Source organism: Alexandromys fortis, unplaced genomic scaffold, assembly GCF_014885135.2.
Source record: "Alexandromys fortis isolate MF-2015 unplaced genomic scaffold, M_Fortis_MF-2015_v1.1 scaffold_23, whole genome shotgun sequence".
Taxonomy (NCBI): domain Eukaryota; kingdom Metazoa; phylum Chordata; class Mammalia; order Rodentia; family Cricetidae; genus Alexandromys; species Alexandromys fortis.
In genome coordinates this window covers 11,659,776-11,685,935 of record NW_026067907.1, presented here as the reverse complement: position 1 = coordinate 11,685,935, position 26,160 = coordinate 11,659,776, and the positions used below count along the sequence as shown (strand labels likewise).

General features: G+C 48.6%; 1 protein-coding gene and 1 non-coding gene across 2 annotated transcripts; both read left to right on the top strand.

The window, feature by feature from the left end:
• Positions 1-474: 474 nt before the first annotated feature.
• Ccr6 (C-C motif chemokine receptor 6) lies at positions 475-13,618 on the top strand. The gene is made up of 2 exons (XM_050135885.1): positions 475-590; positions 10,915-13,618. Exon 2 carries the CDS (start codon positions 10,921-10,923, stop codon positions 12,040-12,042), a length of 1,122 nt encoding a protein of 373 aa, XP_049991842.1. The 5' UTR covers positions 475-590; positions 10,915-10,920; the 3' UTR covers positions 12,043-13,618.
• A 4,523-nt stretch (positions 13,619-18,141) lies between these two features.
• Positions 18,142-18,248, top strand: LOC126497860 (U6 spliceosomal RNA). The gene has a single exon (XR_007590701.1). It is a non-coding gene; the product is annotated as a U6 spliceosomal RNA (small nuclear RNA).
• The last annotated feature ends 7,912 nt before the right edge of the window (positions 18,249-26,160 follow it).

Below are 26,160 nucleotides of genomic sequence, written 5' to 3'. Positions count from 1 at the left end.
AGGTAGGGACGACCATGGAGCTGACTGTAGTCTGGGGCAGCATCCTTCCTGAGCCTGCAGGACTTGTGGGAGAGAGCAGGGCAGAGCCGAAGCCCCTGACCCTAAGACCACTCTGCTGCAAATGCTCGCACTGCCTCCAGGGGGCTCCAGCACCCTCCCTCCCAGGAGAGTTTGAGACACAGCCCAACACTTCACATAAAAACAGCACAGAGGCTCTCTTCCTTGAGAAACCACAAAGCCAAGTTCTTTCCACTTTGCACTGGTTTGACTCCAAGTCAGCTTAGGGTGATGGGGTGGTTGATAGTGATGATGGTGATGATGATGATGATGAGGATTCGTAATTCTTTTACAACTTACAGGCTGTACATGGTTAACCATTTGCATCCAGGCAGATAGGCGTTACTTTTAAATAGGAAGTGACCTAGTGACTTTCTTCTGGCAACCCCAGCATCTCGCTACCCGTTTCTTAATGGTCACTGCTGGTCACATCTGTTGACAGAATGGTCCTCACACTCCTAGGGCTGAAGCTTGGACAACCACTGAGGCAGGGATAGCTGGCCAGTCCACGTTGGATCTCAGCATTTCCTGGGGTAAGCATGTATCCCTTCCTAATTTTTTCCAGACATGTCTTAGCTTCTCGGACATTCTCACCCATGGTAGGGATGTCTGGCCGGGACAGCTTCCTATGGGGTGTGGCATGCCAGCCAGGCTTCCACACAGTAAGTCCTTACAATTTTCTTATGTACCAATCCTTGTGGTTTTAGCAGAGAAGAGCATGTTTTCCCGAAGATAGTTCTTTCTGCAGGGCCCATCTAAAGGTTTCATTCTCACCGCCTCACACCAGAGCTTTGGAGACGGGTGGTCACTGCTTCTTTCTTTGGGAAATATCTGAGAGATATCAGTCTAGAAAGGACGTACGTGTGTGTCTGTGTGTGTGCGCCTGTGTTTGTGTGTGTCTGTGTGTATGTGTCTTTGTGTGTGTGTGTGTGTGCATGCCTGTGTCTGTCTCTCTGTGTGTCTGTGTCTTTGTGTGCGCCTCTGTCTCTGTGTGTGTGTCTGTGTCTCTCTGTGTGTATGTGTCTTTGTGTGTGCATGTGTGTGCATTCCTGTGTCTGTGTATGTCTGTGTCTCTGTATATGTGTACATGTGTGTGTGCCTGTGTCTATGTGTGTGTATTTGTGTGTGTCCCTATCTGTGTGTCTGTGTCTTTGTGGGTATCTGTGTATGTGTGTCTGTGTGTATGTGTCTGTGTATGTGTGTGTGTCTGTGTAGGTATGTTTGTGTTTGTGTGTCTGTGTATGTGTTTGTGTATGTATGTGTGTGTCTGTGTGTATGTGTGTGCCTGTGTTTGTGTATCTGTATATGTGTTTGTTTCTGTATGTGTCTGTGTCTCTGTGTGTGTCTATGTATGTCTGTGTATGTGTTATGTATGTATGTGTGTGTCTGTGTTTATGTGTCTGTATATGTGTTTGTTTCTGTATGTGTGTATATCTGTGTCTCTGTGTGTGTCTGTGTATGTGTTATGTATGTATGTGTGTCTTTGTTTGTATGTCTGTGTTTGTATTTGTGTGTATGTCTGTGTCTGTGTATGTATGTGCATGTGTGTGTGTCTGTGTGTATGTGTCTGTGAATGTGTGTGTGTCTATGTATGTATGTGTTGTGAATGTATGTGTGTGTGTCTGTGTCTATGTGTCTGTGTGTATGTATGTGTATGTATGTGTGTGTGTGTTAGTAGGAACTGAACCTAGGAGTTGTGCATGCCAGATAAACACTCCACCACTGATCTTTATTCCCAGGTACATTTTTACTTTTTATTTTGAGACAGGTCTTACTAGGGTGTGTAGCCTGACTTCAAATTCATGATGTGACCCAGGCATTGAACTTGCTCTTCTTCTGCCTCACCCTCCTGAGCGCCTAGGGTCCAGCCTGCTGCTTTTGCAGTGCTGGGAGTGAGGCACAAACCTCGTGAATGCTAGGGAACTGTTTGCCCCTGGTTACACCAAGTCTAGCAATGCAACGCTTTCCTGAAGATTTTTAAAGACTTATTTATTTATTATGTATATGGTATTCTGCCTGCATGCCAAAAGAGGGCATCATATCTTATTACAGATGGTTGTGAGCCAGCATGTGGTTGGTGGGAACTGAACTCGGGATCTCTGGCAGAACAGCCAATGCTCTCAACCTCTGAGCCCTCTTAAGATTTATTATATATTTTTCATTATGTGTACATATGTGTGTCTGGGAAGGGATATAAACACGTCAGTGTGAGTGTCCAAGGAGGCTAAAGGTGTCGGATCCCACAGAAGTCAGAGTTATAAACAAACAGTCAGGAGCTGGCTAACGTGTGTGCTGGGAACAGACTCTGGTCCTATGCAAGAGTGGAGCTTGCTCCTGAAAACAGAGTCACCCCTCTGAGCCCCAAAACTGCAATTCTTTATTTAACTTAGTACACAGAGAGATTCTGAGAAACCAAGTGCTAAGGTAAGACAGAGGAGTTAAGAGATTTAGTCAACGCGAGACTGTGGGTGGGACATTGTGGAGACCAGCACCCTAAATATAGAACAGGCACAAAGCCTGCATTACAGCTACCCTTGAAATGGTTAAAGATTTGATTCCTGCAAATAAATAAAGGAAATACTAGCAGTGCATATAACACCAACCCGTATTCCCAGAATTCAGTAGCTAAATGCAAAGGATTATGGGTAAAACTCCACCATGTGTCAAATAGTGAGACCTTGTCTCTAAAAACAACAACAAAAATACAGCACAGAAGTGAGCTGCCAAAAAAGAACGCAGATCACTGGAAAATACCTTCTGGGTTCTTCCTAACCACCAGCTCAAAAGCAGAAGGAAGCAGAGTCGCCTTTCAGCTGCACTGAGGTTGACTGAGCGGAGAAGCCAGCACGCCTGTGATTCCAGTGAACTTAAAACACACACACATACACACACACAAACACCAGCAATGCAGCGAGGAAACGCCCGATGCTTCCACTAAGCTTTAACTAAGCCAGTGCTGTTGAAGGTCTGTGGGAACGGCACGGCAAAGTGAGCCAGCTGTGGGACGGCAGGCGATGGGGAAGATATAGCACAGCTCATGGTCTCGGATAGGCTGTGGTCTGTCGGCTAGGACCCGGCATGCTGTCTGCTGGGAGGAGCTTTGTAAGGTGACAGCAGTAACCGATGGGAAGCAGTGATCTCAACGCCCAGCATGTGTCTGGAACTTGATTTATATCCAGCACACAGCTGCGCGCACACACACACACGTGAACACACACACACCTTGTCTATGTATACCCCTCTGCATCCATCTGCATAGGCACTCACTCATACACACCGAGGCCAGTGTATACCATGCATGCTTATACGTATATATACACACACACACTCACACATGAACACACCCATACATACCATCAAAAATGCGCATGCATAGACAACACATGCAGGCCTATAGACATGTGCAATAGATTTGTGCACGCATACACAACTATTCATGCTTACATACCTGCAAACATGACACCAATGCATCTATGCATATGGGCATGCACACACATACATATACAGACACGCACACACATACACATCTGGGCACATGTATAAAATCTCTCTCGCTTTCTGAGCTATCTCTTTCTCTTCCTCCCTCCCTCCTTCCCTCCCTCCCTCCCTCCTTCCCTCCCTCCCTCCCTCCCTCCCTCCCTCCCTCCCTCCCCCTCTGGGCTGCCTGTCTCTGCCCCATCTCAAAGCCAGTTGCAGCCATCCCCCCAGGCTTATCCTTTCACTCTCTGGTTACTAGCTAAGGCACTAACTGCCACGATCGTGAGATGCGAATCGCCTTCAGAATTGCTTTCCTTGCACAGTGCACCCAGTGAAAACCATACTACAGAACACAAAAGATTTGTTTTCCACTGTGCTGAAAGTATTACTAGTATTAAATTTTCCCTAAGTAGTGGTTTCTTTTTCTACGTGATTGAGAGAATTTCCTCTGACATGTCAGAATCCAGAGGGAGAAGCGAGTTGGCCCAGGACGTGAGCTCACACTCCATCTTGGTGCCCAGCACTGCTCCGTTCGTTGAAAGGGGAAGTGGCAGTGTGCCCATGTGGTTTCAGACCTTAAATGTGAAAGCCATGGGAGAGCTGAGCTTTTCATTTGGATGCTGGGAGAAGAAAGAGGGAGAGAAGAGAGAGCAGAAATGGGGGAGGGGGAGCAGAGGGGGAGACAGCGTCTCTGAAAGGGGAGAAAAGCCCTCCAAAGCCGTGCTGTGACCAAGAGCTGGTTTCTGATCAAAAGCCAGTGAGGGGAGGGGGCACAGCTTGAGTAGCGATTGGTTTTTGCAGGCCGGAGAGACAGGATCTGCTTGGATGTGATGTCACTGGGGTCAGCATGCTACTAAAAGGTAGTCGCTGTGACTTGTAGGCAGGGCAGCACTACAGAGACCGCAAGCCACTATAGTCCAGCCTGGCGCTGCTCAGGGAGAGGCTCCTGGGAGCCCCTTCATGTCTGCTTTTTTTGGGTCAGCATTTTCCGAAGCCCCCTTCAGAGAACATGGGCTGAAAAAGTCCCATAAGTAGTAGGTTTGACCGTGGCGAAGGGAGAGGGACACAGATTCATGCTGTCGCCCTCAGCACCCCAAGGAACACCCAGAATCTATCCCAGATATCTATCTCCCCCTCTTCTTCTGTGATATGTGAGATTATGGGGTGACTGGAGATTCCTCGGATGGAGCTACCATCTGATGAAGTTAAGCCAGGAGCCACTAGGGGTGCACCAAGAGTTGAGAACACGGCCTTCTTCTGTTAATGGGGTTTCCGGTGCAATTCCTTCAAAACTGAAGCTTTGTGGGTTGGAATGGAGAGAGTGTGCATCCAATGGACCCCCAGGCCTCACCTGACAGCAGGTTTCCCAGAAACACACAGCCAGCAGGGGGCACTTGGCCTAGGAAGCAGTGCTTTCCCAGAGCAGGGCACAGCTGACTAGGTGCGTACATTCATCTCAAGATCCCCATTGTCCCTGCTCCTCACCGGATAGTAGATCCTGTGTAGCGCTCTCCTGTCTCCAAGAGACCTCGTTCAGATCCCAGAAACTCCAGGCACACAGGCTTACTGCAGTCTAGGCTGGTGGGTGTACTCTGAGAATGAGCTCTGCTGATAGGATTCCTGGGTCCCCCATCTCATTCTCACCCGTCCCTACAGTCTAGGGCTCCCGGTCCGAGAGGTCCAGCCCATCCTGTCCCCAGGGTGCCTGGGCTGTGGTTGAACCATCTGGCATTCTTCCTAGCATTCACGCCATTCTCTACTTCCAGGCAGAGTTCTACTTTAGGGCAGAGTCAAAGACCCTCTTTCAAGTCACAATCTCCCATGCCATGATGGATGCCCTTCCTAGCTGACCTTCCACTTCTGAAGCTAAACACCACTTCACTGTGCTTGCCAGTCACCAAGGACCCCTCCCAACTCCTAATCACTGTGTAAATCTGGCCAGGGCCAGGTGCAGAGACTGGTGCTGACCTCATTCTGAGCCTAATGGTTTCGGTGGTTTTGGCCTAAAAGTTAAACTTTAAAAATGCTCATTTTGCTGAGCTCGGTACGAGTCTGCTATCACTGCCACCAAGTTGACAGGCTAAGTTCATACGGCTAAGCTTCCTGGTTTTCAGTTCTGCAGCCAGGGACTTGGCACCAACCTCAGCTGCAGGGCAGGTGGGCACAGTGCCATGGTCTCTTCTGGGCCTGTAAAGCAGGATCTGCTGTGGGCAGACCTCAGTTCCCGAGGCACGACCCAGATTCCTATTTCTACAACAGCTGTCAGAGAGGGCCCTTGCCAGCCTCCTCAAGAAACCCGCTTGGCTTGTGGCTCCTCAACCAGTTTCAATATGAGCAGCAAAGGATGCTTCCCTCCCAAGCCTCCATCTCTTCTCCTGCCTCAGGTGAGGGGTCTTGAGGGTCAAGCACCTCCAGTTCTGTCCATCCCAGGTGGCTGCTCCTCCAGATCTACTCACGTCTGCACAGCCCCTTTTGCCTGGTGAACTGACATGCTCCTGGGTTCCAACAATTAACGAGTAGACATCTTTGGAGTGGCAAGCACCGTGTTGGTGGTGTGACAGACAGCTGGTTTTAAGGCTGAAGGCTGAGTGACTGAAGTGGAGTCAGCGGGCAGCCGCTGGACTCCTGTGCCTGTGGGAACGGCTCGGCAGGCTTGGTGAAATTCCTAGCAAAGAAATGCTTATGCTATGTTCTTGCAGAACTTGGAGTTTTCATCTGAGCTGTCGACTATTTAAAGGCAAGCATGGGGGCAGGGCCGGAGACGGCTCAGTTGTCAAGAGCACTTTCTAATCTTGTCGAGGACCTGGGCCATCTGCTTCACTGTCTTCTTCGATTCTTGGAGTTTTCAAAGGCGGAGTGTTGCCCCTCTCTCTGTTCTTTGACTTGATGTAAACAATGAGAAATGCTCAATGGGCCCTGTGTCAGTCAATGTCTGTCTCGGTGTGCCTGGGAACAGGTTCCACGTGGACTGTCAACACACCCAAAGAGTGCTATTTCAAACCCTTGGCAGCCCAGCCACTGCCCAGCTGGAGGCCCATCCATCTCTGTGTGCCGGCACCCAGTACCCAGTTCCTTCTCAGGATTACTTTCAGATTTCAGATTTAATCACAGATTTGCAACGTCTGTCACACTTCCCTTATCTGTTGTCTGGTGACTTCGAGGGCTTGGGGTGGGCCTGATGGCTGTATGTCAGCAAACACACGGTAACTCCTTCACTGATTTGATGCCAGGTGCCTGAGATTACTTCATGATATTCTTTTTGTGGAGGGGGGTATTTTGAGACAGGGTTTCTCTGTGTAACAGCACTGGCTGTCCTGGAACTCACTCTGTAGACCAGGCTGGCCTTGAACTCACAGAGATATGCCTGCCTCTGCCTCCCTAGTGTTGGGACTAAAGGTGTGCACCACCACTGTCTGTCCTTCATGATATCCTTGGATGCGTACTGACTCCATACCTCAGTGGTGACATTCATTTTTTCTGTATCTACAGATATATTGTAAAATCTTTACCCTGTTCTTTTTCATGTGTTTGTGTGTGGAATATGCACATATGTGTGTTCATGTGTGTAGGCCCAAGGTTGATGTCATAAATCTTCAGTTGTTTTTCCATCTTCCTCTTTGAGGCAGGGTCTGTCAATCAAACCTGGAGCATGCTTAGTCTCACTAGCCGGCTTGCTCTGGGGATCCCGTCTCCACTTTTGAAGTCTGACATTGCAGGCAAGTTGCCACGCTTATCTGTCACTTACGTGGGTTCTGGGATCCAGACTCTGTTCTCTTGCTTCATGGCCAGCCCTTCTAAGCCTCCCCTACATTTGAAAGGTTCTGATGGCAGCTCCGCCTTCCTGGACTCACGGAGTAGGCAGCCTAACAACAACGTTCTCTGAGTAGCTGTGAAATGTCTAGAGTGGACAGAAAGAAACGGAAGCCGAGAAACGGCTTTCTCTCATGTTCTGAAGGTGTAACGCACTTCACCGAGACACACGCGGTGATGAGGAAGAGCTTCGGGTGCTAAACACTTGGATGTTGTCCTGACACTGTAGTGCTGTACCGCGTCTGTGGCCTGGAAGGGGAAACGTCCAACCAAAGGCTGACGGAGAGTGTCAGAGTGACAGTCTACTAAGGCAGCTGACAGCAGGCAAGGTGGTGTCCTCATATCCTTCCCCTCCCAGGACCCCTGAAGGTTTCCTCCAAAGGGTAATTTGGGGCAGTTTTTCATAGATTCTCAGTTTGTTCTTTAGAATGTCTCTGGGCATGCTTGTCTGAGAACTGTGGACCTGGGAACACTTATACGTCAAAGATGACCATATTGCGCACTGGGAATCAGTGGACATACATGGGTCTTGTGTGTGATTTAGTGGAGCAATAGTAAGACCCAGAGAGTGGGCATGTGTGAGGGAGAGGCTGGGAGCCCGAGACCAAGACTGACGGCGTCTTGCTGTGCTAGCTGGACTGCTGTTTATCGGCTCACAGAAAAGTAGACTGTGGGCTTATACCCCAGCAGCTCTCCTCTTGGTAGACCAACAGTCTGTTTTGCTCTAAATTCTTTAAAGGACAGACAGAAACATTTAATTAGGAATTCATTCCCCAACAGGTGCTGGGTATCCCAGCACTCGGGAGACAGAAGTAGGCAGATCTCTGCGTTCAAGGCTAGCCTGGTCTACAGAGAGAATTCCAGGACAGCTACACAGAGAAACCCTATCTAACCCCACCACCAAAATTCACCAATGGGAACTGGAGAGATGGTTCAGTGGTTAAGAGCACTGGCTGATCTTCCAGAGGTTCTGGGTTCAATTCTCAGCATCCACAGGGCAGCTCACAGAGATTCCAGGGGATCTCTGACACCTTCACACAGACATACATACAGGCTGAACACACGTACATAAAATAAAAATAAATAAATCATTTCTTAAAAACCCTCCCCAAAAGAAACAGAAAAGAATTCACCAACATCTTTATCATCAATCACAAATTCTAACAGAAAATGTATAGGTTGCGTCTCCAGAGCGTTAACTCCACTCAGATTGAGTGATGAGGTAGATTGTGTTCAGGACTCTGTGTGCTGTGGTGGCCCAGATGCCAATCTGTGACCAGTGCGATTTCCTAGCAACAACGTGCACCATTCTTGTGGTGACAGCAGTGGTTTGGCGAGCTGATGTATTTCCAGGTACTGCGTCTGGCGTTCAGGTAAACGTGACTGTTACAGTCTCGCGGAGAGCACTGGCTGCCGACACAGCAGTGTGAGGTCATCGTTAGCTGAGTTTCTCACTGTTGGGCCCAGCACGCTCATGCTCCTATGAACAATGAACAAATTTTGGGTCCTTGGGAAATGCTTCACCATCCTGATCAGTAAATGTAATTTAAGATGCCGTCTCTTGACTATAATGGGCATTTGAACGAGTGTCGGCCCCTGCTAGCGGGGCCCTCCGGCCTGGCCGGGGGACGATGCAGGCCACATCCCAGATCCTCCTGGCCGTGAGGACAAATGTTATTTTCCAATTCAAATTTTTTTTCTAAAGTGTTTTTTTGCAAAGAGCTAAAGTTTTTAATTTTTTATTTCAAAGTTTTAATTCTTATTAAGCACAATTTATTATTATTATTACTTTACAATATGTGTTTTTCATAATTTATTTAAGAAAACTCTTGCATTCCTTGGGTCACAAAGATCCCTTGCGTCCCCTCTGGCTGCTCTCTGTCTCTGCTCTTGCATTTGGAGCTGCACCCTATCTGAGTTCACTTTTCTTGTGGCAGAAGCTGTGGATGAAGACCAGCTTCCCCACATAAATTCAAGATAGTCTTCACACTACAGAGTCACATTGGGACCTCGTTTAAGTCAGCTGACTGTTAATATCTGCGTTGTTCATTTCTGGACTCCGTGTTCGTCCCACAGAGACCTGTTCCCCTTAACCAGCGTCCCCTGCCTTGACACTGAAGTGTCCCAAGTCTCACGAGGTTGTGTGAATCCTCCAACTTCATTCTTTCTTGAATTCTTTGCAGAATCAGAATCAGTTAGCCAGTTTCTCAATTTAGAAAACCTCCGGAGTTCCGACTTAGTGTCTGTTGTATCAGTTTGAGGAAAATGTATCTGGATAGAGACCCACTCAGCCTTATCTCTCTCCTAAATCTACACACCATTGCTTTTCTCTCAGCTATTGGGATTTTCAGCACATAAACCTTGTTCATAAATGTTTTGTGGTTTCTTTTTTTATAATCTCTCCTTCTCTTCCTTCCTCCCTTTCCCCCTCCTCTTCTCACTTCCCTTCATTCCCCCTCTCCTGCTCTCTCCCCCTCCCTCCTTTCCTCTTATCTTTTGCTACTTGTTTTATTTGTTGTTGATTTTTTTTTTCTTTCAAAATAGTTTGACTATGTATCCCAGATTGGCTTTGAACTCACTATCCTCCTGCCTCAGCCTCTTGAGTGTTGAGGTTACAGGCATGCACCACCACTCTGGGCTCCCAGCTTTTGGTTTCTAAGTCTTCTTGTTAGGGTAGAATCATAATGGTGTTATCCATATGGACTGTGTCTATTCATGATGTTGATCCCAGTAAGCTTCTGCCACATGCACAGAGCTGCCTTCAGGGGCCAGAAGGGCTTCACCTCCCTGGAACTGCTACAACTAACTATAAGCCACTTGACATGGGTGGTGCTGGGAATCAATCCCAGGTCTTCAGAAGAGCAGCGTGTGTTCCTAACCACTGAACTATCTCTTCAGTCCTCAAATCAATCACGAGTTCTTTCTATCCACATCGAGATATTTATAGATTTTCATTCTGTGAGATTTTCTTGAATAGTCTTCACTGGATTTTTTGGGTGAAGGTTCTCACACAGATCAAAACCTGTGGGTTTTTTGTTTTTTTTTTTTCTGATATGGCTTTTCTGAAGCCAGAAATTAGAAATCAGAAAGTCACGGTCTATAGCTAACCAAGTCTGGTCAGGCCCATTCATTTCTGCACTCTTTATGGCTGCGTCCAAGCCAACAGCACTGGCCTGCGGCACTGCAGAGCCTGCCTTGCTCACCGTGCTCACTCCCCGGAGGGCTCTGCAGAAAGCATCGGAGATCCTGTTCAGGGGGTGTTTTCACATCACACAACAGGCAGCGCAGTATGTTCCGATGGGGCAGAATGTTCCAGAACACAGCATAACTGAAGCCCGTTTTACCTCCTCTCCTCTGTAGCTTCGCCTCAGCTCTCCTAAAGCCTGTGCTAGTTGTGTATGGCCGAAACCACCCTCGCACTTTCCACGCCAGGTCTGGATTTCCCACCGACACCCAGGACCGTCATGCATGAAGTGAGGAGCTGCTTTGTGTTGGCAGGGAGTGGGAGTGCCAATAAGCACGGTCGCTTGAAAATATGCCGCGGCTGACTCTGTTTTCGTTGTTTTCCAGGAGACAATGAACTCCACGGAGGGCTATGAGGAGTACTCTGACTCCATCTTATCTGTGTCTCCGGACGACTTGCCCTTATCGGTGTCTCCAGACGACGCGCCGTGCTCCTTGCAGGAGGTCAGAGAGTTCACCAGAGTATTTGTGCCGATCGCCTACTCTTTAATATGTGTCTTTGGCCTCCTGGGCAACATTATGGTAGTGATGACCTTTGCCTTCTACAAGAAGGCCAGGTCCATGACTGATGTTTACCTGTTGAACATGGCCATCACAGACATACTGTTTGTCCTCACTCTGCCGTTCTGGGCAGTGACTCACGCCACTGGCACTTGGGTTTTCAGCAATTCCCTGTGTAAACTGATGAAAGGCATCTACGCCGTCAATTTTAACTGCGGGATGCTGCTCCTGGCCTGTATCAGCCTGGACCGGTACATCGCCATCGTTCAGGCAACCAAATCTTTCCGGGTCCGATCCAGAACGCTGGCACACAGCAAGATCATCTGTTTGGTGGTGTGGGCCATATCAGTCTTCATCTCAAGTCCCACGTTTATCTTCAACAAGAAATACCCGTTCCAGGGTGGAATAGAGGTCTGTGAGCCCCAGTACAAGTCTGTCTCGGAGCCCATCACCTGGAAGCTGCTGGGGCTGGGGCTTGAGCTGCTTTTCGGCTTCTTCATCCCTCTGCTGTTTATGGTATTCTGCTACCTGTTCATCATCAAAACTTTGGTGCAGGCCCAGAATTCTAAAAGGCACAGAGCTATCCGTGTGGTCATCGCTGTGGTCCTTGTGTTCCTAGCTTGTCAAATCCCTCACAACGTGGTCCTGCTCATGACTGCAGTAAACACGGGCAAAATGGACCGGTCCTGCAGTGGCGAGATCCGCCTCGCCTACGCCAGGAACGTGGCTGAGGTCCTGGCTTTCCTCCACTGCTGCCTCAACCCCGTGTTGTATGCATTTATTGGACAGAAATTCAGAAACTACTTCGTGAAGATCATGAAGGATGTGTGGTGTGCGAGGAGAAAGAACAAGGTGCCGGGCTTCCTCTGCGCGCGGGTGTACTCAGAAAGCTATGCTTCCCGGCAGACCAGCGAGATCATAGACAACGACAATGCCTCATCCTTTACTATGTAACGTGGGGGTGTGAAGTCACACACTCCAAACGCCTCTGTGAAACCTGCGTGTGTGTGTGTGTGTGTGTGTGTGTGTGTGTGTGTGTGTGAGAGAGAGAGAGAGAGAGAGAGAGAGAGAGAGAGAGAGAGAGAGAGAGGCCCAAATAACTATGGAAATTAAGCGAAGTCTTCCAGCGGGCAGGTGGACACCAATAGCCAAGCTCTCCCCAGTGTGGTTGATAAGAAACCTTGGTGGCTCTTGCATTCTGGGATTAGCAGTCCACAAAAGAGGCTTTGGGGGATGCTGGATTAGAGTGAAGTGCTTATGAACATAAACGTATTCAGAAATGTTCGTGAGGGGGTCGCAGACCCAGTGGTGGCCCAAAACAAGGACATAGCTTGGGAAAGCAACAGAAGCCCTCCTGGGACTCACGTGATGCTAAGAGGATGTTTACCATCCCTGGTGGCAAATCGCAATGATCCTGTACCCAGTTCCTTCTTTTCCTCTCAGCCAGGCTGTGGGACAGCAACCTGGGAAGCAGGAACCAAGTAGGAAGTGAGGTCCATGGTCTCGCTACCAGCCTGTGAGCTTGCTTCTGCTTCAGGAAGTGGTTTCCTACAGCTCCCCTCTGAGGTGGGTGGAGTCTGAGCGGGCAAGCTGGGTTTGTGTTCCAGGCAGGGTGAAGGGCTTGGCAGCTTCTAGCATAGTTCAACATTCATCCCATGGCAGGTAAACTTGGCTAGTTTGTAGTTGAAAGTGCTTTTATTCCTGTTCTGAAATGGAGCTGGAGATTGTGGTCACCCCTAGCTTCAGGTTAGCCCCAGGACAGTGGAAAGCATGCTAGCCTCTAGGACCAAGTGGATTTGTTGTTGGTTTAAATCGGGAATTGAACCTGGGGTCTCACACAAGGCTCTGCAAGTGAGTCGCCACTGTGCTATAGTCTAAGACCTTTCTGACTTGGAAATCCTCCTGCCTCAGCTCTACAAAGATCCGGGATTACAGGCCGGTGCCACTGTGCCTGGCGCTGAGACTGATCTTTAGGCGGCTTTACCCAAAGTCATGGTTAGCATTAGTAAGTCTCTTCTGCCTCATCAGAAGCTCGTGGGACTCTAGTCCTTGAAGTGCTGCGGAGGCAGATGGCGAACCTGAACTGGGGACGCAGAAACACAAAGCTCGTGCCAAAAGTGGCTGTCTGATGCGAGTGTCGGAATACTGACGTGCTCAGTTCTGACACATGGTTTGGAAGGTAAATGGTTAGTGAGCTGTAGCAATGCCAGGCGTGTGTGTGTGTGTGTGTGTGTGTGTGTGTGTGTGTGTGTGGCAGTCTCTCAGCACCTCGGAACGCAGTAAGTAGGTTAGACCGGCCGGTCAGAGGAGCCCCGGATTCACCTGCCTCTGCTTCCCAGCATGCACCACCACAGCTCTTTGTTTTCTGTTTTACAAGGGTTCTGGGCATTGAACTGGTTTTTGTGCCTGCAAGGCAACTGCTTTTACTGTCTGAAACCTCTCTCCAGGCCAGCATTTGGAAGAGAACTCCCTTAGCTTACTCTCATTGTTCCACACATTAAACTATAATCTTATCCACAACCTTTAACAATCCCGGGTCTCTTTGTTTGCTTTGTTCTAAAAACCATTGAAAAAGAAAGTGGGGGTGGGTGAAGAAGCAACTGTGCACCCGCTTTTATCCAGCCCTGGTTTAATTTCTGTGGCTCTGATAAAATACTCATCCTGACTGGAAGCAGCTTTGGGAAGAACGGGTCTCTACTTCAGTTTGTAGATCCAGTACACAGACCACTGTTGTGGGCAAGTCAAGGAAGGAAAACCACAGCCGAAGTCAAGAGCAGAGAATGAATGAATGAATGGATCCCTGCAGACTTGGTGCTCTGATGGCCGGCTAGCCTTCTTACTGTTCTAAATAGAGTTCAGGGCCCCATCCATGGAAATGCTACCACCCACATTCTGGAAGGTCATCACACCCAACTAACAAGACAACCCCTACACACACACACACACACACACACACACACACACACACACACACAGAGGCCAATGTCATCTAGATAATGCTGTACCAACACTCCTTCCGGATGAATATAGGTGGGATCAAGATTGCAGTTCAAATTAACAGGCACACATGGTGTTCCCGGAGCAATTTTAGTATTTTCTCAATGGAAGATGCTTTGTTCCAAGGTTTAAATAACTTTGAAATCATTTTGATGTCTTTAGGTATGAATTATTTCATTTCTCATCGGATAACTAGAAAAAGAAAGTGGCTCGCCCTTAGGTGACGGATCCCATTGTCCTATAAATGAGCAGAGACCCTTAAATCCCAGGTCTCCCAGGCATGGATTTTTGACTTCAAGTCTAAGTTTTGATGAAGGGACTGAAACTCAGAATGGATTGCTGAGGACATGGACACCCGGTGGCATGCAGAGGAAGAAACAACAGCCCGCAGGGTGCAGAGTGTGCAGAGATGGCCAGGCCTGCAGGGGAGGGACGGAGCGCAGAGGAGGCTGCTGGGTACTGGGGCAGCTGGGGAATCAACGCACAAACCAGGCCCTGGCCCTGCTCCTTCTACAGCCACCTCCTCACCGTTATCCTTTTACCTGCTTGACCCCTTCATGGCCGGACACCAGGACCTAAGACAGTGGCACCCGCCTGTGGTCCCAGCAACTTGTGAGCCCGGAGCAGGAAGATTATCTGAGTTCAGTAGTTTAAAGTCAGCCTGAGCAACATAGTGAGAATGTCTCAAAAATGTAACAACAAAATAATAATATTAATAATAATACAAATAAAGCATACGCATTGTTCTTCACAGAGCCCATCCTTCAGCCTTCATGGGCTGTGATGGGGCCAATGATGCATTGCTGAGTGTCCCATGAAGGCTGCCTAGACCCACCGCCACGGCCGAGCCACACCACCTAGGGATTGGTGCTGTGCTGTAGGGACCCTCTGCTTCCCAAACCAGCATCCTGACTCCCTTCTCATGTTGCAGGGCTGGGTATCAAACCTCAGGCTGTGTGTGCACAGGGCACACACTCTACTCCCACCCCACAGCTGCATCCCCAGCCTCTGACTCCCGTGGGAGAGACTGCCCGCTCTGAGGAGCTGCTGCGGTTCTTTAGCGTCCACGACGTCAGTCTCTGACTAAATCTCAAACTTGTTACTCACGAGACGTCAAAGAGGCTCTCCGTAGTCACACCGAGAGTTTCAGCCCTGTCTGTGGTGTGAGAATGTCTGTGCTGGGAGTCCCTGGAGTCTCGAGTGTCTCACTTCCAGTTTCTCATTCTCACAAGCAGCCTTTCCCACAGGCTTGCTGCCCCTTAGCTCCCTCCACCTGCTGCTAAGGAGGCCCCTCCTCCACGCCCTGACAACCCTTAATGTCTTCATGCCACAGGGACCAGGGTAGCTAACTCACAGCAGATCCCTAGAGTTTTCCTGCAGATCAAGGACCAATGCCACTTCTCCCCTGGACTGCCAGCTCTCACCCTCTGTCAACAGCTGCAAGTGGGCAACACGTGCTCTTTGTTCTGGCACCTGTGTATTGCAGTGAGTGACAGGCAGGGCAGTTATGGGACAGAGTTGGCAGAGAGAGGAGGAGGGGCCACCTTAGCAGCAGATGGAGGGAGCCAAGGGGTAGCAAGCCTGTGGGAACGGCTGATCGTGAGAACGAGAAGCTCTGGGCTCCACGCACAAACAGGGGCCTGGTGAGCCTTTAGCTGGGACAGGGAGCATCAGAGGCTTTGGACAAGGGCTTAAGCCCTGCCCCTCTGTTAACTCAAGGTCCCTCTAGCTCAGCTCCCTAGCTCAAATCACACAACTCTTGCAATCCCCAGCAAGGCAGCCAGGGACTGCCGTGACCTTGCTCTACACACCCTCAAATTCTCTCGTCTTTGGCAGTTGACTTGCCTCCTTCCCCACTGCCCAAACACAAGTCTGTCTGGAGTCATGTCCAGTCCTTACCATGGCTCCCTGACTTGTAGCGTGTAGGTTTAGAGCAACCCTCTGCAACGAAACACAATCTGTAACAGCAAGCAACCCTCTTAGTTCCCCAGTGCCTTTAGGGCCCAGTGGCACTGTCTATCATATGATCCAGCGACTCTCCCGATGTCCCAGAACTGAGGGGATTTGAAGGCTCTCTCCCTTCAGGACCTCCTTCATGCTGCCGTGTCTGTTCCTTCTGATGCCGCCGACTGCACAGTCTCCTTGCCTATAGCAACGAGTCTAAAACCCCCTTAATAAAGTAAAGTTCCTGAAAGGCAATTCATTTTCGTTTCCTTTTCTATGAGCTTGCTCTGTTGCTTATAACTCCTGGCTCCTAACACCTGGTTTGCAGAATGATTCGGACATATGTCACAGTTGTACCAACAGCAAAGGAGATGGTGGAGAGATGCCTCCATGGGACTGCTGGGGCAGTGCTTCCAAGAGGATGATGGGAAATGCTGCTGAGGCCCACTGGAACCTGAACCCAGGACAATGAATAATTTGGAGACTTGAGCTGCTCGGTGAGGTCTTCACACAGCTGCGTCACCATGAGTGGTCTCTCCTGGACATCCCCTGAACCACAGGTGAAGCAGCCAGAGACTGTCTGGCAGAGCATGTGTCTTAGCACCTCCCATGTGTCCCCACTCCACCTCCAGACAGGGCCACCTTGCAGCCAGAGGCCGGAGAATGCGTTCTCTCTTCTGTTTTAGCACAGCAGGATGGCTAATTCAGGGCCACACCTGATCTCCTCTGCGTCCACAGTCCACGCAGAAAGCCAAAGCCACGCCAGCACTGCTGTAGTCCAAATAGTGAGCTGCATAGCCGTGCTGTTCTGAATGAGTGAATATATATGCAATGTATTATATAAAATTGTTACATTTTACATACACACTGTGTATTATATATGATCGTTTGTTACTATGGAGAGAGAGAGAGAGAGAGAGAGAGAGAGAGAGAGAGAGAGAGAGAAATAAAAGAATAAACATCCAATTGAGAGAAGCAATAAACAGAAAAACAAATTGGGTGCTAATAACACCCAACAGAATTGACTGGAGTACAGGAACTAGGAGAGAAAACGAAGGTGACATCAAGTCAGAAACTCAGAGGCAGTCCACAGAAATCACCTGAGGCGGGAGCAGCTGGCCGTGGCTCCCACGTGAGGGCCTTCTCTTGATGGCTAAGCACCTGTTTCTTGTTTCCTCTGCAGGTGCTTTGCACCACGGCAAACCTTGCTGGAAATGGTCCAGCTATTCTCAGAGACTCAGTGTTTTCAATGCCCTTAGCTGCTTGCTGATTTTCCCTCTCCTGGACAGCCTGGCACAGGACACAGGAGACAAGGAAGGGTCCCCCTGATCCAAGAGTCCATTTTCAATCAGTTTTAATAGCGTATGACAGTTTACCAACGTAATTTACATTACAACAGCAAGTCTGACCCTGTGGCAAGGCAACCGATGGTCTCTGAGTGTTCTTAGTCCTTCCAGGAACACAGATGTTCGTGTTTCCTTCTGAAAGGTTTACTCACAAGTGTATAAAGTTCAGTCCCACACAAGACAGGTTCGAGCATATGCCAGTGCTCTTTGCCTTCATGACATCCAGGATGTCCTGCATTCGGGAATACAGATGCAGGATGCCCCAGAACCATGTTCTTCTATCACTGGTCTGTGCCTATACAAGTTCTAAATGGGGCCTTGATGTTCCCGGAGGATGAAGTTCCCTTGGACTTTGTCTGGAATCTCTTTCTGGAATCTGACCATACCTCACAGCAAATTCTGTGTGTTTGCAATTTTATAATCTGCCACGAGATGGCGGTAAGCCCACATCCGCAGAAGCCGCACTTGTCTGGTCAGACTAGTTTCCTTAAGGGCACCTCACCAGACAATACATCCAGAGGACGCTGATGGCCGGGTTTGTTTCTGGTTCCTTCTACAGCCTGGACTGGCGACTGCTGGCCCTGAGTTCTGAGCAGAACACGGAGTCTGTGCTCTGATGGTCTGTACTGGGAGACGCTGAGAATCCTAAATCCACCCTAGACCCGCACGGGTGAAGGTGTTGATGAGAGTGTGGCCCGCCTCATAGGGACCCAGGTGTGAACATGGGCTGTTCCTCGTGTAGGGAGTTTAGAGAAACACCTGCTTAGTGCTCGCTTCAGCAGCACACAAACTAAAATTGGAACAATACAGAGAAGATTAACTTGGCCCTTCCACAAGGGTGAAACGCAAATTCGTGAAGCGTTCCATGTTTTTCTAATGACCACTTATGCTGGAGAGGGTGTGGGGTAAAGGGAACACTCCTCCATTGCTGGTGGGAGTGCAAACTTGTTCAGCTATTTTAAAAATCAGTATGGCAGTTTTTCAGAAAATTAGGAAACAGCCTTCCTCAAGATCCAGCAAAATACCACTTTTGGGTATATACCCTAAGGATGCTCAATCTTACTACAAGGACATATACTCTACTATGTTTATAGCAGCATTGTTTGTCATAGCCAGAACCTGGAAATAACCTAAATGCCCCTCGAGCGAAGACTGGATAAGGAAAATGGGGTACATTTACACAATGGAGTACTACACAGCAGAAAAAAAATAATGGCATCTTGAGATTTGTGGGCAAATGAATGGATCTGGAAAACATCATATTGAGTGAGGTAACCCAGACCCAGAAAGACAAATATAACATATGCTTACTCATAAGTGGGTTTTAGACATAAAGCAAAGTAAAACCAGCCTACAAATTCACAATCCCAGAGAACCTAGACAACAAAGAGGACCCCAAGAGAGACATTCATGGATCTAATCTATATGGGAAATAGAAAGAGACAAGACCTCCTGAGTAAACTGGGAGCATGGGGACCATGAGAGAGGGTAGGGAGGAGGAAGGGAGGGGAGTGGATTAAAAATATATATCTCAATAAAAACAATTTAAAAAATAAAATGCCTGCTTAAATACTTAAGGAGGGTTAGGAGGAGAGTTGTTTCATTTTGTTTTGTTTCTTTTTTTCTAAAATTTTATTCACTTTACATACCAACCATCTGTGAGTTCGAGACCAGCCTGGTCTACAGAGCTAGTTCCAGGACAGGCTCCAAAACCACAGAGAAACCCTGTCTTGAAAAAAAAAATACATACCAACCACTGTTTCCGCCCCTCTTCCTGCTCCGCTCCACCTCACTTTGTTTTGTTTCTTGCTTTTGTTCAGATAGGGTCTCTTTAGCTGTGTAGCACAAGCTAGCCTTGAACTTCTAATCTTCCTGCCTCGGCCTCCTGAAAACCGGATTAGAGGCATTTGCCAAGCCCTGTAATAAATGCTTTAGCTTTTAAAAAAACGAAGCATTTTTGAAAATGTGTATATGTGTTGATATTTTGTTGATATTATTTAACAAGTAAAGCTTGCCTGGAGATCAGAGTGCAGAGCTAAGTCACTATATAGCCACAGAGGCCTGACAGTCCTGGCACACACCTGTATTCCCACCACTCAGAAGGCAGAGGCAGGAGGATCTCTGTGAGTTCAAGGTTGCCCTGGGCTACACAAGATTGATTCAGTCTAAAAGAGAAACAAAGCCAGGCAGTGGTGACTCACACCTTTAATCCCAGCACTAGGGAGGTGGAGACAGGAAGGGATATGGATGGACAGAGAGAGGAACATAAGGCAGGAGGAGACATGAGCTCACTTCATTCTGAGTCTGAGGTTCTGTAGAGACAAGATTCGGTCTGAGGACCTGAAGAGACCCCATTCAGTCTGAGGAGTTTGCAAGAACTAATGACTGGCTGTTCTGTTTCTCTGATCTTTCAGCTTTCACCCACGAATACCTGACTCCAGGTTTTTATTATTAAGATTAATTAGAAATCCCATTATGTATGTGTGTGTGCACATGTGCCCACAAGCTTGTGCATGCCAGAGCACACATGCAAAGTCAGTTGCTTCTCCCTCTTCTGCTGTGGGATTCCCCTCTGTATGCTGTGAGCATGTTTTATTACCATTGACTAATAAAGAAACTGCTTTGGCCGATGGTAGGGCAGAATAAAGTCAGGTGGGAAATCCGAACAGAGAGATAGAGAGAGAGTAGGTGTAGTCAGGGAGACTTCAGGTAGCTGACAAAGGAGACAGTCATCAGAACCTTACCAGTAAGCCACAGCATTGTGGCGACACACAGATTAACAGAAATGGGTTCATTTAAGATATAAGAACTAGCTAGGAAAACACCTGAGTCATTGGCCAAACAGTTTCCGTGTGATTATTCGGGTCTGGGTGGCAGGGAAATGAACGAGTGTTCTCCTTTCTAAAAATAAAAAATAAATTTATTTACTTATTATGGATACAGTGTTCTGCCTGCATGTATGCCTGCAGGCCAGAAGAGGGCATCAGATCTCGTTACAGGTTGTTATGAGTCACCATGTGGTTGCTGGGAATTGAACTCAGGACCTCGGGAAGAATAGTCAGTGGTCTTAACCAATGAGTCATCTCTCCAGTCCTGTTTGATTTGTTGTTGTTGTTGTTTTTTTTTTTTTTTTTTTTTTTTTTTTTTTTTTTTTTTTTTTTTTTTTTTTTTTTTTTTTTTTTTTTTTTGAGACAGGGTTTCTCTCTGTAGCCCTGGCTATACTGGAACTTGCCCTATAGACCTGGCTGGCCTCAAACTCAGGGATCCGCCTGCTTCTGCCTCCTGAGTGCTGAGATTATACACGTGCACCACCACCTCCCAGCTTTTTGTTAGTCTTAAAGTCCTATCTTAGACTGGACTCAGAAGTGGATGCTCTCAGTGAAGACAGCCTATGACACTTAGCTATCTGTTCCTGACATTTTCTTTGGTTTCCTTCATTCTCTTAGCCAAAGTTTAGCGTATTATACACTCTCTTAGCGCATGCTTCTGCAGAACAATGCTGGCAGTGGTGTTAGTGTGTTATACATCTTCTTAGCGCATGCTTCTTCAGAACAATGCTGGCAGTGGTGTTAGTGTGTTATACATCCTCTTAGCACATGCTTCTTCAGAATAATGCATTGCAGTGGTGTTGCAGGACTAATAAGACGCTGAATCTTGGGCATTTTTGGTCCTGAGCTTCATGTCCTCTTGGCTTAAGGGCTTTCTGACAATATATTGGCAGAAATCTCTTGCTTAGAGGGACTGAAAAGCTTTTGGATTCTGCTAGCCTTTTTGGACCTCAACAGCCAAGGCACAGTTGATGTGAGATGCCCCTCTGAAATGCTGTGAATATGTTTTATTGCCATTGGTTAATCAAGAAGCTGATTTGGCCAATAGCCAAGCAGACTATAGCTAGGTGGAAAAGCCAAGCAAAACTATAGGGAGAAGAAGGGCAGAGTCAGGGAGATGCAAACAGTCACTGGAGAGTCAAGATGTGAGTCAACAAGCCATAAGCCTCATGATAAAATATAGAATAATAGAAATGGGTTAATTTAAGTTGTAAGAGCTAGTTAATAATAAGCTTGAGCTAATAGGCCAAACAGTTTGTAATTGATATTAAGCCTCAGAATAGTTATTTGGGAACTGGTGGGTGGGAGAGAAACCTCCAGGTACACACAGTAATATCTGGCAGTCCAGGGACAGTAACATCAGTGGCAGATGTTCCCTAAAAGGCTCTACCAAATCCTCTGGTTCAGGTTTACAGATGAGGGGATGGCTTCAGCAAGTTCCAGAAGAGGAATGGTGGAAGGGTACAGGTAGTTTGTAAAACTTCCAGAGAGCAGGAGATCGGGCCCGGGGACCATGTGGCTGTGAAGAACCAAGGCCACTTGAGGCTCAGCCTTTAGGACTGTGCACCTTGTGAACCACGCAGGCCCATCAGCAGAGCTTCCGTGGGCAGGTCCATCAGCAGAGCTTCCGTGGTCATGGCTGCTACAGCCCTCTGACAGCCATCATCTCTATCCAGTGCAAGCAGACGGCATCCCCATGTGTGGCTGCTGCCCCCTATTGATTTTAATAAAATCTCAACCATTTGGTTTTTCAATAAAGACTTGAGAGCCAGATGCTGGGACCAAAGCCTGCTAGCTCAGAGAGCAGAGAGAGCACCCAGCTGGCCTTCTTTCTCAGCTGCTGTCCCACAGCTCCCTTCTCCTACACAGTCTCAAGCAAGCCTCTTGGTGCTCAATGTCCCTCCATTCTATTTCCTGTGAGCCTCTCTATCCATCCTCCTGACTCCCTCTTACTATGGTTTTTTTTTTTTCTTGATCCTATGTTCACGTCTTGCCAACTGGCTGCGTGTTCTGCCTCTTGACCTATGGTTGACTTTATTTAATTCTGTTTACAGTATTTAAGCAGAAAGCTCTTGAATTGAAGGCGTGTGCTAGGGCTGAGCCACACCACAGCTAGAAAACTCTTGGATTAAAGGTATAAAAGACCACTGGTTGTAGTGGCACAGGCCTTTAATCCCGGTGAGGCAGAGGCAGGCGGATCTCTGTGAGTTCAAGGCCAGCCTGGTCTACAAAGCAACTTCCAGGAAGACTAAGGCTACACAGAGGAACCCTGTCTCGAAAAACAAACAAAAAACGTGTAAGACCTGTTGGTCACCGCCACTCAATCTGTCTTGTAGCCTCTGGACATCCCCAGAGTGTCTCCTCCCTCCTCTCCCACTTACCTCCACAGCCCTAAATGACAGAAGCAAGACAGGGCTCCCTAGCACAGCACAGCCCCTCCACACAAAGTTCCAGTGCACACCGTTCCCAGCAGGAACCACATGCTCAGCCGCCTCTCCAAATGGTGCTGGTGACTTCCATCTGCTAATGTAGCCACATGAAAACTGTGCCCAATGGGAAAGCTGGTGATGGTCAGTGCATGCTGGATGACCGGGGGATGAAGCGGGAGGAAGACCGATGAACAAACACAGGAGGAAAATCTAGATAACTACTGTTGATGTGATCATGTCCCTGGCTCCTTCCAAATTATCTCCTATCGAAGTCCTGACCCCCAGGACCTAAGAGTATGACTGTATTTGGAGATGGGGCCTTCACAGAGGCCATCAAGTCAAGATGAGGTCATGTGGGGGTGGCCTAATCAAGCATAAGCAGTGTCCCTATTTAAAGGGGAGGCTTGGGGGTCTGGGGAGATGACCCAGTAGGTGAGAGCACTTGCTGGCAGTAAGGATGGCATTGGATCCCAGCACACATGTACCAAGGCAGGTATTAGGTGGACATTTGCACCCCCAGCTCTGCAGGGGAGCAGACAGGAGAATTACAGGGCCTTGCTATTCACGCCTCACTGAGCATAACAAGAAACCCACACCTATGCTAGGGAGAGCCCCTGCTTCCTGGGAGTAAGCAGTGTGACAGGAGGCTGTTCTGGGCCCTCGTCTGCATGTGCGTAGGCACCCAGACCTGCACATGCACACATACGTATAAACGTTTCAATCATTTCAGAGGAGGTTTGGACACAGCGCCGCTCTGCAGAGGGAGATGCTGTGTGGACTACAAAGACGGACACCACCTGGAAATCTAAAGAAAGGAGGTCTCCGGGGAACCACCCCTGCTGCTGTGAGTGGTCCCTCACAGTTTCATGTTTTGTTCCCAGTCAGCAGTGATTATGTAGGAGTCCTGGAAGCCTTTAGGAGGTGGGGCCTGCCTGGCTAAAGTTGGTCAGGAAAGGCAGGTCTTTGAAAGTGATACCTCGCCCTGGATCTGGGCTGTCAGCTGTGATCACCCTGCTCCGAGCTCTTGTCTCTATGATGAGTCCCTCTACTTCACCTTCCCCGCCAAGATGGACTCAGTCGTGAGCTGAGAGGGATCGTTCTCCTTTGTTCCCTTTAGGTATTATGAACAGGTTGACAGAAAAGTAACTATACTCCCACTGACACCTCGGTCATGGACACACAACCCCCACGACTGTGACAACTGTGTCTGTTTAAGCCATTCACTGGTAGGAGTTGATTGCAGCAGCCCTAGGAAGCTCGAACATAGATAGTCCTTATGCCCCAAGTAGGGCCCGCTGGTTTTCCCACCGGATCTAGTGCGCCATGTTCCTTTCCCAGATATCACTTGTTTGTATTAGCTTTCTGAGAAAATAGCAGATCGCTGTGTTAAAGACAGTAGAGGTCTATGACAGTCCCGTTGCTCTGCGGTAGCATAGCCCCCCACAGTGAGCTCCTGTGACACGGAAAGTTCACGGTTAGAACATGAGGGAAAGAAAGGTTGTGAGTCTTGTCACCCTATTTCAAGGTGTGCCTCCAACAACCACTCCACCCCACCCTATCTCCTAAAGCTTCTAGTTCCCCCACAGCTCCAAGATAAGAACTAAAGGCCTTTAGAACTTCAGCCCGTGGGGAATTCCAGATCCAGAGAACAGCAGAAACTTTCCTTGGGATTTACCATTTTCTAGCCGTGCTTGCCCATGCCCTGGGCAGTTACCTGTGCCCTGTGCTGTGGATGCCACTGATAGTAACTTACTACAAGGCCAGGCAGTTCAGGGAGGGACCTCTCACCATCCCCATCCTGGAGAGCCCAGGGTATAGCTCAGCACCTTCAGGGGCTCACTGTGCAGAGCTGGCCTGTATCAGACTCGCTAGCCAGAGAGCACCCTCCCCTCCTGAGGCCTCGGGCAGGCAAGGTTCCCAAGCCCAGGCTGTTTCTCACATCAGGTAAGTGTGCTTGAGGACCTGGCCAGCCAGATACCCATGCCCAAGTCTTAAGGTGCTCCTGATAGGGACATCCAAGTCCAAGTGTGCTCTCTGTCTTCTGTAAATTGTCAGGCTTTGTTGGATCCCATAAGCAGGTTTTTAGAGTCTACTGGGACCTGGGGGAAACCCAGAAGCTATTTTTCAAAAAGAGAAAAGGAAGAGAGTAGGGGCCTTGAAAGGAATCTGCATGGTATACAATAGAGACCTGTATGGAAATGTTATCTTCTTAGTGCTCGTCCAGCACTGGGAGAGAGAGGTGGGTGGATCTCAGTGAGCTCCAGGCCAGCCTGGTCTACAGAGCAAGTTCCAGAGGAACCCTGTCTTGAAAGACCAAAGAGAGAGAGGGAAAGAGAGAGAGAGAGAGAGAGAGAGAAAAACGATAGAAAGAAGAGAGAGAGAGAGAGAGAGAGAGAGAGAGAGAGAGAGAGAGAGAGAGAGAGAGAGAGAGAGAGAGAGAGAGAGGCGATTCCCTATTGTAATAGCATCATGTACAATAAACATACACCATGAATCTTTTTTTTAAAAAAAAAAAAAGAAAACAGTTACTTGCTGAAGGAAGCATGGTATTTTCTGTAGCCTCAGGGGTTGAGTGTGGCCTCTAGGACCCAGACCCATGAAGATGCTTGTAGCACTGTTGTCCTGTGGGTGCCAGGGCCCCTGCCGGCTAGTTCTGTGCTTGCTTGCCCTGCATCCCTGACTGGAACCCTCCCAGAACCCCCCTCCTGATCCTGAGATGCCTGGCCCTGTGGTCCAGGGCTCTTCCATCTGTCTCTGAGCACAGCGTCCCTCAGGGTTTGAACCTCACCTTCTCAATTGTCCTGTCTACCTCCCAGGAATCCATTCGGGCACCCCTCCTGGCATGCAGCAGAGCCTGGGACAGAGAGAGAGAGGGCACCACCTCAGTTTCTGCATTTCTGTGGGAGCACTGGAGAATCTTCATCTGTCGCCGGCGGCACCGCCAACTGGCACCAGTCTTTGGTGTTCAATGACACCTGTGGGCAAAGAACTAAAGATGGATGAGATAGGTAAGAAAAACTGGATGAGGACCCAAGTCATCCGCAGGTCCGATCTGAAGTTAGTGCGCTAGGAGCAAACTCCCTTGCCGTCTTCAGCTCCTGTCTCACGCCCCAGAGTCCCTGGGAATCTAATGCCAAGTTGAGAGAAAATGTGTGTGCTCAGGCAGGTGTCAGGCTAAAGCCTTAAGGTTTGAGGATGAAATCTTGCCTTGGGTGCTTTGGGGAGGTGGGCTGTGGCATGCAGTCACATGGCTTTCTCAAAGCTGTGGGGACCAGGGGACAAGGGAAAAGCACGGGCAGCCCTGGGACACAGCTATCTCCACTTCTTTCTCTGCTGCTGGAATGCTGGGATGCGGCTGCTGTCTGTCGGCTTCCCCTTGGACAGGTGATGAGCACACAACAAATATTGGCTTTCAGATAAGCTGCTCCGGTCATCCGGGCTGGTTGGTGGTCCACGTGGCGGTGTCTCTGAGGTTGAGTAAGCAAAGCTAACCCAGTTGGACTTGGGTCTGCTTTCTGAGTGAGAAGA